The 15,928-nt window shown below is 52.5% G+C and overlaps 1 protein-coding gene across 1 annotated transcript; it reads right to left on the reverse strand.

The window, feature by feature from the left end:
• Window positions 1–7,070: 7,070 nt before the first annotated feature.
• Window positions 7,071–14,615, reverse strand: Arsi (arylsulfatase family member I). The gene is made up of 2 exons (XM_070036009.1): window positions 14,227–14,615; window positions 7,071–9,246 (listed from the first exon to the last, which is right to left on the reverse strand). Exons 1-2 carry the CDS (start codon window positions 14,538–14,540, stop codon window positions 7,839–7,841), a joined length of 1,722 nt encoding a protein of 573 aa, XP_069892110.1. The 5' UTR covers window positions 14,541–14,615; the 3' UTR covers window positions 7,071–7,838.
• Between the last annotated feature and the right edge of the window lie 1,313 nt (window positions 14,616–15,928).

Consider the following 15,928-nt stretch of genomic DNA (forward strand, 5'->3'; position numbering starts at 1 on the left):
CAGCCTCGCGAGCCTTCGTCAGCATCCAGGTCCCCATGGCAACCACCTCCGAAACGCCCTGTTCCCGTTGCCCCGGTAACTGCCTCCCCAACACCTGCCTGCCTTCCACTGTGAAACCTGCTCCCAGTCGCCCTGGTCCTACCTACCGCACATAATACCACAGGACTGCATGCGTCCGGGGGCGGTGGACCCAGCACCCCTGAGGGTTAGGGGTTGAGGGGAGGTAGAACAAACTTAGTCTCCAAGTAATCTCTCTTCTCACCTCCCCCATCTCCAACTATGAAGCCGATCTAGCAAATGGGATGGGATTAAGTGGGGCAAAGAGGCAGTTGCTATAGTAACGGCCAGTGGGTGCCACATTTTGGGATGGTCCTCAGGAAAGACAGGATGTAGTTACCCTGGCAACTTCATCTCCTCTGGAGAGACAGGTATTGCCCCGTTGCCCTGGCAACAGCTGGGCTCTAAGGTTTACAGGGAAATGATGACCAGTTCATCAGGATACCCCTTCTTTTTTCCCCCTCTCTCTCCCTCTCTCTCCTCTGAAACTGTCTGTGATCCTCTTTGTGGTCTTTTTGTCTGGTTGGTTTGTCCTCTATCTCAGTTTTTGTCACCCTTATCACTGTTTCAGTGTCACTCTATCTTGGAGGAGACTGCAGAAAAGACCCCAGGACTCTGTTCCTCTTCATCTCTCATAGCCATGACAGTCAGGCCCCTCCTGAGACCTCTTCCAAGGCCTCTCCCCCACTCAGGCTCCCAGAGGGACCTAAAGATCTGGTCTCCTGGGGCCCATGTCCTAGTTTCTGCTTGTGCTTCAAGGCAAGGTAAAAGAAGCAAGAGGCAGCTGCAATGGCATGCACACAGCCCCGCCTATGCAGGGCTTGGCCAGTGGCATGCACCTGCCTGCCTTGAAGTCTTCAGTCCCAAATTCTCTGAGCAAACTCTCTCTTCCCAGGTCACTAGCCATTCCTATGGCTATTTCACCCAGGACCAGGGAGGCGAGGTAGTTAAGAAGAAAAGGAACTGGAGTTTAAGACTAAAGATTTTAATTCAAGTTCTGCTCTGCCATTTATTAGCTGTGTAACCAACCCTAGGCAAGCATTGGCCTCTTTGAACTTCCAGAGATTTTTTTGTTGTTTTGAGTTTTTTTGTTGTTGTTGTTGTTCATTTCTCCAGTCCTCAGGGCCTTGGCCCTTTTGTGCACAAGCCTAGTGCTCTACCACTTGAGCTACAGATCCATTTATGGCTTTTTGGTGATTAATTGAAGATTAGGGGCTCATGAACTTTCCTGTCTAAGCTGGCCTCAGAGTGTGATCCTCAGATCTCAGCCTCCTGAATACCTGGGATTATATGTATAAGCCACTGGCTCCAATCTCCAGCTCCTCCTCCCTTTTTTTAATAATAGGGGAATCAATCTTCCTCTTAATTAGAGGAAGGCTGCAAAGGTGGCCTAAAGGTCATAAAGGCCTTGGGGATAGGCAAGCATAAGGTCGTGTTTCAATTTCTAGAAGAGGAAAAAGAAGATTTAAAGAGGGATCACAATCATTCCCACACTATGGCTTAACCCTCCGCTCAAGAAAAGTGGCCTGGTAGGTCCCCTGCAGGCAGGATTCACTGTGTGCCTCTGAGTATTCTCCAGCTCCATCACGTTCATCCTGGGGGCCCTGGACACCTCCCAGGGGTCTCTGCCCCTCTGTCTGGGAGAAGAAGGAGTGAGCTCTCCATCAGCCGCTTCTCCTGGGAGGAAGAGGGAGGGTATAGAGGGGAAGGAGAGAGGCAGCAAGGGAGGAGGGTGATGCTTAGCCACTAATTGCACCATTACCACCTTCAGAAAAAGTAAAAACCACTCCGTTTTGTTTCTGTACACAATATGCTTCCCGCTTCTGCCGCCAACGTGGCAATTCAGAGGCAGAGTGGAGAGGCCCGTGCTCGGGGGCCACGCAGCTGGTGGGCAGCAGGCAGGGCACAGAACACCACGGCCAAGCTAGAGGGAGGAGGGGGCCGTGGGGAGTGGGGAAGGCAGCACTGCTGTGCTCCTTACCCAGACCCTCTCAACTGACTCCAGGCTGTCTTATCACCCTGGCCTCCATATATGGAAATGCTGCCAACAGCCTCAGTGTCCTGGAGACCCCAGCCATGGCCCAGTCAACGCAGTGCTCAGTCATTTAACTGCTGCATGGCTTACAGGCTGGGTGATTTTGGATGAGTGTCCTAACTTCTCGGGACCTCAGTTTATTCATATGTAAAACTGGGTAATAATATCCCCTATTTGCCAGGTGCCAGTGGCTCACGCCTCTAATCCTAGCTACTCAGGAGGCTGAGATCTGAGGATTGAGGTTCAAAGCCAGGCCAGGCATGAAAGTCCTTGAGACTCTTATCTCCAATTAACCATTCAGAAAACCAGAAGTGGTGCTGTGGCTCAAGTGGTAGAGCGCTCGCCTTGAGCTAAAGAGCTGAGAGACAGCGCCCAGAGTTCAAGCCCCATGACCGGTTTTTAAAAAATTCTCTACCTAATTTAATTCTCTATCTCTGGGGATTAAATGACTGAAACACAGTGGCTAGCCTGCTGTATGTGCACAATCCAAGGGAGCTGTCATCACAGGGGGCCTCAGGTCTTTCTCTGTCTGTCTTGAGCCATGTGAGCACACACTGATGCCAAGCCTTGGCAGTATGGGGTACTGTTTACTGGAGTTGAGATCATGGTTGGGGCATTACCTTATCTCAGCCTCATCAGCTGAGATGAGAAATTCCTGTAAAACAAAAGCCCGGGGATAGAAAAAGAAAATGCCACTAGGATCTCCAGCTCATCAGGTGCCAACCAAATGATAATTTTGCTTCAAAGATCAGTAAAATCTGCCAGGTGCTGGTGGCTCATGCCTGTCATTCTAGCTACTCAAGAGGCTGAGATGTGGGGATCATAGTTTAAAACCAGTCCGGGCAGGAAATTCTGTGAAACTCTTATCTCCAATTAAGCACCAAAAGAGCTGGAAGTGTAGCTGTGGCTCAAGTGGTAGAGCACTAGCCTTGAACAAAAAACCTCAAGGATAGAGTCCAGATGCTGAGTGCAAGCCCCAAGATTGGTGTGCATGCACGCGCACGCACACACACACACACCAGTAAATTCAAATACTGTACCCCCTAAAATATCAGTAAACAGGGGCTGCGTGTGCAGCTCCATGTTAGAGCACTTGCCTAGCACACATGAGGACTTGGCTTCAATCCTTAGCATGGCAGGAGGAATGACTAAAATAATAAGTAAATGGCCATAGGGCTGAATTAATAGAAATGTAACATTCCGAGCAAAGGAGGTGATAGGCATGCCTGGCCTGGAGCTAGCCTGACTGCCATTCCTTCTCTCTCTTCTCCTGGTGAAATAGAGCAGTTCAGAAGTTAGCAGCATTTTAGGGGATGATTTGAAGTCATAGAGGGAAGGTGCTGTGGTTCAAGCCTGTCATCTGAGCTACTCAGGAGGCTGAGATCTGAAGATCATGGTTTGAAGCCAGCCTAAGCAGAAATATCGGCAAGATTCTTATATCCAATTAACCAGCAAAAAGCTGGATGTGGAGGTGTAGCTCAAGTGGTAGAGTGCTAACATTTAGCAAAAAAAAGCTAAGGGAGAGGGTCCAGGTCCTGAGTTCAAGCTCTAGTATATACACACACACACACACACACACACACACACACACACACACACACACACAATGGCATGGAGAAAGTGTACATGGCCAACTCCCTCCCTGCCTCTGACAGAGATCATGAGGGAAATCAATGTGCCAGTGGGAGGCAGAGCCAACTCAGGCTTTCGCCCCACCTAGCACCCTGTCTGCTGTTCCTCATTCCAACTCTCCCTTCTCTTTCTTGTCTTTTTTTCTTCCTCCACTCCCTTGTCTCCCTTCCTCCCCAGTCCTCCCTACTCAATCCTTCTCACATCTGCTCTTGTTCCATCTCCCCTCCTTTCTGTTTCTTGCTCTCTGACACTTTTCTCCCCTTTGAATGTGGTGCTGGGGGATGGGTAGGTCTCAGGGGCCATCTGATGATGGAAATCACTGGACGGGGGAAACAGAGAAATTGAGGAAGATGAGGAAGACACCTCCTTGACACATAAATGTAAACGACCCCTGAGTCTTCTAGAGCCTAGTGTAGGGGTTCTAGCATTGCCCATGATGGACACCCCCACCCTGCAGAGAAGGCCTGCTGCTACCTCACCATTTCCCTGTACCCGCAAGGCTGCAGCTGTGCATGGTTGTGGCCAGCAATGAGGAGCTAGCCAGGCTGCGTGGCGCTGAATGAGCTGATGATTGCATCAGGAGGATTGTTCCTGCCAGACGCCCCAGTCCCCAGGGCCATGGCAGGCACGTGTGCCCCTGTCTACACCATGTGCACTGTACTCAAAACAGGCTGGTGCACAAGCTAGTGGGGGGGCCGAGGGGGGGATGGAGGGGGGGAAGTGGACGAAAAGAGGGAAGGTGGCCTGCCCTGGAGGTTGCTGAGTTAGGCCTGACATGCTGGCATGCAAGCAGGAAGTATGCTTGATGACAGGAGATCTGGCTGAGTTCCTGAGTGGATGATCAGAGTTCTGATGGCATTGTGGCAGCCAAATCAAATCCTACCTCCCACAGATCACTTGTGTGCTCACATGCATCACAGGGTCCTACAGGGGCCAAGCAGGGACCACAGAAAGCGTGCCATCTGAAGGGTCCTCCTGGGGCATGTCCCATTAACAGCAGCAGTGGTGCAGAATCAGTGGGGAAGTGGGCCAGGAGAGAAACGATCCTGCAGAGGGTCGGGATGAGGGGTGAGTGGATTAATGCTGTACAATGAGTGGTGCCAGACTGAGAGCAGAGGGGGAAAGCAGGGGTCTGGGGACAGCACTGTCTTCTGAAGTGCCCCCAGAAGAATTCCTCCCTATAGTGGAGAGCAAAGAGAGGCAGAAGACAGAGGATGATGGCTGCTGAGTCAGGGGCTGTGTGCCATGCTCTGCAGTTAGAGGATCAGAGTCCTGGTGACAGGTGAGCTGGCAAGGTCTTCTCCCCCAGTGGGGTCTCTGCTTCTGTCCAGGAAAGTAGGGACAAAATACCCATTATTTGTTTTCAAGGACCTAAAGAGTAGCCATCCTATTTCAGTCAGGCCCTGTGCTAAGCAATCTGCATATTGTTCTCTTTAGAGCTCACAGAAACGCATGGGCAGTGACAGTAACTACCCACCCAAGGCCATGTGGTCTGGATCTGAGCAACTCCAGCAGTCCTGTCCTGGGTCATCAAGCCTCCACCAGGGTTGGGAAGGCCTAGAGAACCAACATGATCCCACAGATAAGAATCAAGGCCAAGGGAGGGAAGACTGTTGTTTCATAACTACATAAAGTCAGGAACACTGAGGACAACCCTGAGTTCTTGGCTCCCAGAACAATGCTCTTTCTCTTGCTTGGGTTTTCCTCCCTTGGCATGCAAGGGTTCTTGCTTACATCTTAAGTAAGACACTGAGCACTGAGAGCAGAAACTACTGCCCAGGCAGCTATGAAGGACTAGTCATCAAACCCAGCTCTCTGCAGCCAGGACCCAGACTGTTACCTGGTTGGAATCCCTCTAGCTAACAGGTCTGCTGCCACTAGGCTCAGCCAAGGAAGAAGCAAGGGGTATCTTGGGCCCTTCTTCCTCAGACCCCTGGATGCCATTCCTCCTCTTTCCTCCTCAGTGGCTCTGCTGGTCAAAGCACATGCCCAGAAGTGCCAGCCAGGGGCCTGGCACAAAGGGCCAGGATAGATGAATAGTCTAGATGGCTAGACAGAACCTCTCAGAACAATGTCCCAGGAGAGATCCTCCACCACAGCCAGCCAAGCCAGCTTCTTGCTCTCAGGACCAGGTTGTAAGCCAAAGTTTGAGTCAGGGCTCACTGTGTGCCAGTGTCTGGGGTGAGGAAAACTCTCAAGTCAGGTGAGAACGGGGCCATGTTTCCTTTTTAGGGACAAGACACCAGCTTACCCCAGCTGGTCTATATGGTTTGGGGCCAGGTTGGCCACAAAGAAGAGTCCTTGGAGCCCCCAGTGAACCACAGAAAGATTATTTATGGCCCTGCTCTTGGATCCTAAAAGTCAGACACCATAAGAAAGGAAGTGGAGGCTGGGGCTGGAGCTTGGGTAACTTGGGCAAGACCAACTCAGCAGGCCACTGAGGAGCATCCATGAGATGCCACAAGCCTGAAGTTTCATGGAACCCTGGCTACACGTTTGGTTGGCCTTGCGTGAACATCTGGAGCAAGCAGGAGTATCCTGAGCAGCGGGCAAGGTGGACAGCTCACAGTCTGACTTGTTCAGAGCCTCTCTCCTGAGCTGGTAAAGATGCTGGGGTCCCTGGATCCCTGAGGCCTGTGCCAAGCCCCAGCTTTTGCCCTGGCAGTCAGGTATCAACACTACAGAGGCAGGGAAAGGCTCCAGATGAGGGACATGAGAAAAGAAAAAATAAATAAAATAAAAAACCAGAACACAATGGTCTCCTCACTCTGCAACCCAGGCCAGACCCTTGCTCCAGGACTCAGTTGCTGCCATGAGGATGCAAATTTGCCACCAACAGACAAATCCCCACTGCACCGCACCCATCCCACCCCACCCCACCCATCCCGTTCATCCACAAGCTGACGAGTCCTAACAGGCCTCCTTTGCCAGTGACAAAAATAACTATTTTCAAAATTCACAGCAGGGCCTTCGCCTACACACACTGTGCCGACTGGAACCTGAAGGGAGCTATGCAGAGCGCAGTGTACGGATGGAGCTGTGTTAGGCAGCAAGTAGGCTTTGCAACCCCCACACCTCTCCTCCCCACCGCTTAGCTGAGCCCCCTAGATGCACATACACAGTAGCACTCAGACTGGCCATGTAGAAAGGGCTCTTAGATCATCCTGTACACAGGACACTCCTGAGGCCCAGATAGGGTCAGGGTCACACAGTAAATCTATGGCAGGGCTTCCATGAATCCTACCTCCTGGTCAGGATGGCCACATGCTCTGCCATTCACTAGACAACCATACATGTATGGGCCCAAGGACGCACATGCCCCAAGAAAGGTGCTCACACACAGTGCTGTGTCCTCGCCTCTGTGGAATGACACTTTATTCAAGTGACAGGCACCTCCTCAGCCATTACCATGGCCAGTCTTCTGTGAGGTAGGCAGCTCCAGGATCATCATCCCCATTTGTAACTAGGGAAACTGAGGTCCAGGGGACAAGGATGACACCCCAGGTCAAAAGAGGTGATTGGTTCAGAGGCTCTCTTTTCACAGCTATTTCCACCACCCTTAAAACCGCAGCCACTGAGGGCACAGCCAGCTTCACTGGGTGCTGGGGAACAGAAATAAAAGCCTTCCAGCGTAGCATCCCTTACCATCTGGCCCCAGAAGGGCAACCTTCCCTTCCCACGCGGTGCCTCCTCCCTCAACTCTGAAAGAGTTCCCCTAACAAAGTGGTCAGATGGCATCTGGTGCTCCTGGCATAGGAGGAGGCAAGGCCTTCCATCAGCTGTCAGGTGGTGAGGCCAGCCAGAACCCCCACTGTGGCCCCAAGCAAGTCACAGAGCTCATCTCCCAGATGAGGCGATGGGCTGAAAGCTGACCGAGGTCACCTGAGGTCACGGAGCGAGAGTCAGTGGACAGGTAGGACAGGGTCCTGAGCGGCCATGCAGTCTGGTTCATTTCCACTCTCTTCAACTGTGGGGTTTAGCACCCTCCTTTTCCCCTTAGAAGGAGGCTTGACTTCAGGCTTCTCCCTAAGAAGGTGCAGGGCCAGGCTGCAGTGGGGGAAGTGTTGTAGGGGACCCGAGATCCCTGCCACCCTCCCCTCCCCCACCCCGACTATCAAATCCGATGGGACATCAGCCTGGTGTTGAGTTTACGGAAAAAAGATCGAAGCTTGCAGATCTTGCATTTTTTCTTGCGGCGACCCCGGGAGAAGCTGCGAGCCCTGCTTTCCTCCTCCTCCTCTTCATCATCATCATCATCACTGGCCCAGGGCCCCCATGCACCCCCATTGAAGTCAGGATGGGCCCGGGGATTCTCAGCAGGATAGCGTACAGGGATCGCAGTGCGGTTATAATCAGCGAGGCGGGCCAGCAGAGTTCGTACCACGTCGGGCCGCTGGCCAGCTAGGTCCTCCCGTTCGTAAGGGTCAGCGCTGATGTTGAAAAGCCATACAGCCTGGCGAACGCTGGCCATCCGCTCCAGGTTCCACCAGCTGCCAGGGAAGGCAGCCAGTGTCTGCGGTGGGATCCAATCACCACAGCCAGGATCTCCTGTCAGGAGCTTCCACTCACCTACACGGATGGCAGCTTGCACAGCAGTGTTCCAGATGCCAAAGCCACCCTCTAGGGATCCATATCGGGCGTGGTTGTAGAGTGGGTCAATATTGTGCAGGATCTCTGTGCGTGGTGAGGCCCGGCCCTCACTGATGGCTGACCACACATCATAGCCATCCAACCCATCGGCTGCTGATGCAGTGCCCCCTGCCAGGCCTACCAGGGTTGGGTACCAGTCAGTGATATGCACCAGTGCCCGGCTGGTCCTTCGCTTTCGCTTGAGCAGGGGGCTGTGGACAAAGCCCAAGCCCCTCACACCACCTTCCCAGTAAGTGCCCTTGCGTCCTCGGAGTGGCCAGTTGCTGCCTCCTGAGAAAGTCTGGCCACCGTTATCGCTAGAGAAGATTATGACACTGTTGTTATAGAAACCGTAGCGCTTAAGGGCCCAGGTGATGTTGCGCACAGCCTCATCCATGCAGGTCACCATGGCTGCGTATTTCCGCCGGGCCACATTGCCCATGGTGCGGTAGCGGTACAGGTACTCCCGAGGTGACTGCAGGGGGGTGTGGACCGCTTGGAAGGCCACGTACAGAAACAGAGGCCGCCGGGGGCTGTGGTTTGCCAGGATGTGGCTGGCACGCTGGGCATACAGCATGGTGGAGTACTGGCCGCTGAGCCCCCAGGCCACATTCTCACCCTCATGTAGGTCAAAGCCACATACCCCCGGGCCATCGCAGTTGTCATAGGTATAGTAGTCCACGTTGCCAGTGAGCGAACCCAGGAAGGTGTCAAAGCCCCGGCGGGTGGGCAGGCACTCCTTCCGGTAAAAGCCCAAGTGCCACTTGCCCACCATGTGGGTGGAGTAACCTGCCTCCTGCAGCTTCTGTGGCAGGGTCACCTGGTCCAGAGGCAGGCAGTTGGGCTGCCGTGGGCGGATAATGGAGTGCTGCAATCCGGTATGGATCTGATACCTGGTGGAAGGGGGGCAGAAATGCAAGGTAAATCATAGACCGTTCTTCTTCCCACCAACCAACCCCCAATACCACCCAGATATGGCCTTTGGTCCAGTGCCAGCAAAGACAGTAACAATCAGCACCAAGTATTAACTAATTGCCTCTAACGCACTCCCTCACTGAATCCTCAAATCAATGGAAGTAGGTGTCACTGTTATTTTACAGATGAAATTGAAGCTCAGTATAGTTAAGCCATTTGCTCAGAATCGCACAGCTAGGAAGGTGAGTGAGGACTTAACGATAATGAAAACTGAGCCAGGTGTGGTGGTATGCACCAGTAATCTTCACTACTAGAGAGATGGAAGCGAGAGGGTGATGAGTTTGAGGCCACACTGGGCAAAGGGAGCAGGAAGACCCTGCTTCAAAAACAAAAAGGCACTGGGCACCAGTGGCTCATACCTGTAATCCTAGTAGCTAGGAGGCTGAGATCTGAGGATTGTGGCTCAAAGCCAGCCCAAGCAGGAAAGTCCGTAAGACTCTTATCTCCAATTAAACACAAAAAAGGTGGGAAGTGTCACTGTGGCTCAACTGGCAGAGCACTGGCCTGGAGCAAAAAGGAGATCAAGGGCAGTGACCAAGCCCAGAGTTGGAGCCCCTGGGCAACTGACAAAAAAATGGCTAGGGTCATGGCTCAAGTAGTAGAGAATCTGCCTAGTATTTGCAAAACCCTGGGTTCAGTCCCAGCAGTGCAAAATAACATTAACAACAATAGCTAATACCAAGCATATACTATGTGCTCAGCAGTTCCTTAAATCTTCACCAAAACTAAATCCTACATGTTATTATTCCCAGTCCCCAACTTGCAAAACTGAGGCCCAGAAAATCAAATCACAGCTGCAGTTGGGGTGGGCTTTGTATTCCAAGTTATCCACCTCCTGACTTCAGAATCCCTGAACTCTAAGTTTCTATCTAATTTGTTATGGGACCTGTAGCAAGTACTCCTCTCACAGGCAAATTCCTAGTCACTCTTGAAAGTCCATCCTAAATGCTACCACTGCTGTAGCGTCTCACATGATTCTGAAAGAATGAGTCATTTTTTTTCTAGGTTCTCCTACCATTTAGGGCACATCACCATCATCCTACTTGGCTATGAGATTATACTCAATTGTACAAGCTCCTGGGACCATTGATAGTTGAAAGGACTGTCATTTACATAGCTTTGTGTTCCTAGCAGCCCAGTGATACTTAGGCAGTTACTTATGGAATGCATGAATGGTTAAATGAATGAATGGATGGATAATGGATGAGTGAATGAGTGAGTAAATGAATGGTGACACTCCAAGGGCTTTAGAGCCAGAAAGGAAACAACTCTTATGCTTTATTTATCTACTTTTTAAGTTTTTCTATCTGAGATTAGGACTAGAATTTTCTTTTTTTGTGGGGGGGGGGTTTCCGGTCATGGGGCCTGAACTCTGGGCCTGGGCACTGTCCCTCAGCTCTTCAGCTCAAGGAGAGTGCTCTACCACTTGAGCCACAGTGCCACTTCTGGCCTTTTGTTTTTCTGCTTATGTGGTGCTGAGGAATCGAACCCAGGGCCTCATGTATGCAAGGCAAGTGCTCTACCACTGAGCCACCTTCCCAGCCCAGGACTAGAATTTTCTATATGATGCTATATAGCATTGGCAGGTGCCCTACCACCCAACCTATACCTCCAACACCTCATCTGCTTTTTAAATTTTTTGTTGTTGTTGTTGGTCGTGGGGCTTGAACTCTGGGCCTGGGCCCTGTCCCTCAGCTCTTCAGCTCAAGGATAGTGTTCTACCACTTGAGCCACAGGACCACTTCCAGCTTTTTCTGTTTATGTGGTGCTGAGGAATCGAACCCAGGGCCTCATGCATGTGAGGCAAGCACTCTACCACTGAGCCACTTTCCCAGCCCTAATCTGCTTTTTTAAAAAAGAAACTAAGGTCAGATGTGGAAAGGCCCTTGCCCGATGTCACTCGGTAGTCAGGGACAGAAATAAAATTTGAGCATAAATCCAGGCAGTCTGGACACTCTCTCTCCACATGAGGCATCAGTTTGTTGTGTGTATGAGTGAGCTAGCTGGAATGGGAAATCTCTCTAAGACCTGCCCAGTTCCCAAGTTTTATGAGACTGGCTCCACGTGCCTGCTATGAGCTCATGCGGCCTCTCAACCCAGGTCACAAGCACAGGCAAACACCCTGAGGCAGAAGTAAATGAAACAATCCTGAAGTCCTGTTACTTGTTCCCATCTTCCCCCTTCTATGGCCACGGTCCTATATGATCTGGTATCGTAGGGTATCTTAAAAAGCCTCAGAATAAATACAAAGCCTGAAACTTCACAAATGTGTCAGAATCCCACACTCTCCCCCCTTTCCACCCACCCCCCGCCCCGAATCCAAATTTGCCTAAGTCTTGACATCTTCAGCCCATCCCTAGGGGCTCTGCTTATGTTTCCTTTTTAACACTATGTGCCACATACATATATTATCTCCAATCCTTATTTTAAAAACTGATGGCTCATTGCTGTAATTCTAGCTGCTTAGGAGACTAAGATCTGAGCATCACTATTCAAAGCCTGCCCAGGCAGAAAAGTCCACGAGGCTCTTACCTCCAACTGACTAACAAAAACCTACAAACAGGGCTGGGAAGATGGCTCAGTGGTAGATCGCTTGCCTTGCATGCATGAGGCCCTGGGTTCGATTCCCCAGCACCACATAAGCAAAAAAAGTGGCGCTGTGGCTCAAGTGGTAGAGCACTAGCCTTGAGCTGAAGAGCTGAGGGACAGCACCCAGGCCCAGCGTTCAGGCCCCATGACTGGACCCAAAAAAAAAAAACCTACAAGCAGAGCTACCGCTCAAATAGTGGAACATGGGCTTTGAGCAGAAAAATCTAAGAGATGGTGCCCAGGACCTGAGTTCAAGCCCCAGTGTCAGCACGCACACGCAAGCGCACACGCGCGCGCGCACACACACACACACACACACACACACACACACACACACACACACACACACACACACACACACACAAAGCAGGGAAGATTATCATTATCCTCTTTGTACAGATGAAATCAAGGATCCCAAAGGTGCGGAAGTTAGGCCAAGATCACACAGCTGGCAAGCAGTGGGGCTGAGCTTTGAACCCAACCCAGTCTACCCAAATCAGGCTGACATTTCTGTATAACACAGTTTTTCCAGCTTCACTCAAGTTAATAAATAAGAGAAGTACCCATGCATCTTGAGTCCTCATTGAGCTTCTCTGTATAGGGCAGGGTTGGGTGGAATATTGCTTATACCATGGGTGGACCCGCGAAGAGTTACCAAAGCCCCTCCCTTTTTTTTGTCTGTCCTGGAGCCTGAACTCTGGGCCTAGGTGCTGTCCCTCAGCTCTTCAGCTCAAGGCTAGTGCTCTACCACTTGAGCCAAAGTGCCACTTCTGGCTTTTTCTGCGTTTGTGGTTCTGAGGAATCGAACCCAGGGCATGTGAGGCAAGCACTCAACCACTGAGCCACCTTCCCAGTCCCCAAAGCCCTTTTGCAAGTGAGTGCAATAAGCAATTTTGGCTCTCTCCGGTTTCATCAAGCATAAGAACTGGATGCATGTGCAAACAAGAAGGAGTCAGAGCCTGCTACAGAAAGGCAGATGCTGCTTGGTGCCATGCAGTACACTGCTAACTTCACAGATCAAGGGGCTGGAGTGTTGCCCTGTTGGCTGCTCATTCCATTGCTTAAACGGAGTCACTGCTCTCTAAGGAGAGAAATGCTAACTATTGTAAAACTTGCAGCAGGCAGCTCCCTTCTTCCTCTCTTCAGGAGATTGGTCAATGTCCAGTGCGTTTGATCACTACCATGGGCCTCAGCTGTAAAAGCATCCTCACCCACCTTCTTCCTCTCTCTCTTCTTCGTCCTCTCAATTCCTGGATCCAAATGCTGAGTGTCAGCTCAAAGGAAGGGAGGGCACCACCATTCCATTTCTAACTCTGCTCAGCCCTTGAACTCTCAGACTTCTCTCCTACAGACACTGAATTTGGATTCAAGGGCAGCAGGACTCAGTTTCTCCCATTCAGGAAACAGGGAAAACTAGGGTTCTAGGTCCTGAGATCATACAAATGGCTTTGGGTGGAACTTGGAAAAAGCATGCCTTGGCCTCTTTCCAAGGTGGATTAGCTCAGCCCTGCCAAAGGCTTTTCTCCTAAGTGGCCAGATCTTGCCTTCTACAACCTCCCTCCTGTTTTCTTGCTCTTTTAATCCTGTAACCTAGTGCCCTGCTGGGGAGAGCTCCTGAGGAGAAAGTAGCACATCTGGGATTCCCACCCAATCCTCGAGGATTCTGAAGTTGAAATATAGAACCTTGGGCAAGTGAGCAGCTAGCCCAAGGGTCCACGGGTCAGCGCATCCCTCTGCCACGGATCAATTCTTTGGGCTTCACCCAACTTAATCACTGAACCGTGGGGACCCAAATCCTTCCAGTCCTCTGCAAGCTGCTGCTTACTGACAGCCAAGCAGCAAGTTATGACAGGCAACTCATTCTTCACTCACAGCTTATTTAAGACCAAAAAGTTCTTCCTCTTAAAGACAAGGAAAGTGAGGCTCAGGGGAGTGAAGTGACTTGTACAGAGGCTGGTTCTTTCAATAGACGGAGCTTTCAAAATAAATGTCAAGGGTTGCCATGATTTTCTAACAAAGGAATGACCAGCTGTCTCCTCCACATCGGGTAGAATGTATGTATCCTAGAACGAGAGAGAGGAAAAGAGAGAGAAAGAGAGTATGCTCAACGATGACCAGATGCATTCACTGTTATGTTGGGTCACGGAAGTTGTTGACCAGAGAAGACTTAGGAACTTAGCAATGAACTCAGCAGCTACATGGAGGGAAAATTAACCCATCATGCAGGTTTTCCAGGTCCTAACGTGAGATTTGGGGGAAGGGAAGTCGGGGTGAATGGGCCTTGGCCACCCGTCCCGTCGGACACGTACCTGCCGGTGAGGAGCTGGCTCCGGGAAGGCGTGCAGATGGGCTGGATGTAATAGTTCTCTAACTTGACGCCCTCGGCCGCCAGCCGGTCCAGCGTGGGGGTCTCGATGTCAGACCCATGGTAGCCCACGTCGTGGTAGCCCTGGTCGTCGGTGAGGATGAAGATGATGTGGGGAGGCTGGGGCGGAGCGGTGGAGGGCGGCTCCGCGTCCGTCTCCCCGGGCCCATCAGCCACGAGGTTCGGCTTGGCCCAGTCCCAGGACAGGTAGCCGAAGCTGAGCAGGCTGACCAAAGAGAAGCCGGTGAGGGCGTGCATGGCCGGGCCGCGCTCGCGTCCCGGGGCGCGCGGCTCGCCGGGGCGCACGGCCGGCCTCTGCCCGGACGCCTGGCTGGGGCGAGGGCAGCCCAGGATCTCGCCCGCCCGGGACGGGCAGCAGGTCGTCGGGGCCGCGCTGCGCCGCCTCGGCCGCCCGCCGCCGCCCCGCGCCGCCCTGGCTCCCTCTCCCCCAGCCTAGCCCGGCCAGCCCGAGACGCGGCGTGGCGGCGGCCCGAAAGCGCTCTCCACCATCCCAACTCTGCTCTTCCTCTGGGCCCGGGAATTTCTCCTGCTTTTCCCTTTCTCCTCCACGCCCCCCACCCCCAGCCCCCGACCCCCGTAACCCCCGGGCCGGCCTCGCGCCCCGCCCTGAGCACGCAGACCGCCGGGCTCCCCGCAGGGAGGTGGGCCGGACCCCGGGAGGGAGCGGGCGGGACGCGGGCGGGGCGGGCCTGGGGCGGACACCGCGGGAGGGACGGGACGGTGAGAAGTTGTAACATCTGCCCGCCGATCCCAGGTGGAGGGCGGGACGCGCTCACGGCCCGCCCCCGGGCGAGGGGCCCGGGCCCCCTCGGGCGGGGTTCACAGGCCCCCGGCCCGGCGGGGGGACGGGGAGGTATGCGTGCTGCTGGAGTCCGTAGAATAATTCCGGAATGGCCCCGGCAGACATTCCTTGATAGTGGAATCTCTGTGTCACCGAAGGCCAGGCCTGGAAAAGACTGAAGGCATATGGTTTTCTCGTCAAATTGGGTCAATCTACAGGTGGGGAAACTGAGGCCTTGGATAGATGGGAACGCCTCGAAGGTGTAGAAAAAGAGTGGATTTTTTTTCCGGGGCGGGGGAGAGGTTCACAGCAGTTGCTGGAGTCTCATCTCCCGCCATGAGCCTGTATTGGGACAAGTTCTTGTGGCCTTTGCCCTCCTCAGTCCCTTCCAGTATTCACTCTGCAATTCCCAACTAGAATCTTACACGTGTCAGACCTTTTACGACCTCAGAACTACTGTGTGCACTTTATATCCACAAGATCTGGCACCCAGTAGGAGCTTTGAGATCATCCTGAAAACCTCCATGCCAAGGAAGGTTAGGGAAGGCATCAGGCAGGCAGGGCAGCTGCATTACCACACCCAAGTCCAGTGGCTGTGGCCAGCTAAAGACAGCACAGACTTGAGTTCAAGCCTGTAATCTTAGCTTACTCAGTAGACTGAGATCTGAGGATGGATGGTTGAACCAAGCCTGGGCAGGTAAATCCAACAGACTCTTATCTCCAATTTATCAACAAAAAGCCAGAAATGAAGGTGTGGCTCAGGCAGTAGAGTGCCAGCCTTGAACTTAAGGGATAGGAGCCAGGCCCTGAGTTCAAATTGAGTATGGCACAAAAAAGATAAACA

This window comes from Dipodomys merriami, unplaced genomic scaffold (assembly GCF_024711535.1).
Source record: "Dipodomys merriami isolate MVZ:Mamm:240054 unplaced genomic scaffold, mDipMer1.0.p SCAF_27, whole genome shotgun sequence".
In the NCBI taxonomy this organism is placed as follows: domain Eukaryota; kingdom Metazoa; phylum Chordata; class Mammalia; order Rodentia; family Heteromyidae; genus Dipodomys; species Dipodomys merriami.

Excerpts from the sequence above, each read along its gene's own strand:
- Arsi (XM_070036009.1), bottom strand. The coding sequence starts at position 14,540 with ATGCACGCCCTCACCGGCTTCTCTTTGGTCAGCCTGCTCAGCTTCGGC. Across the intron at positions 9,247-14,226 it reads AGCCAGCTCCTCACCGGCAG|GTATCAGATCCATACCGGAT; the intron begins GTACGTGTCCGA and ends CCCTTCCACCAG.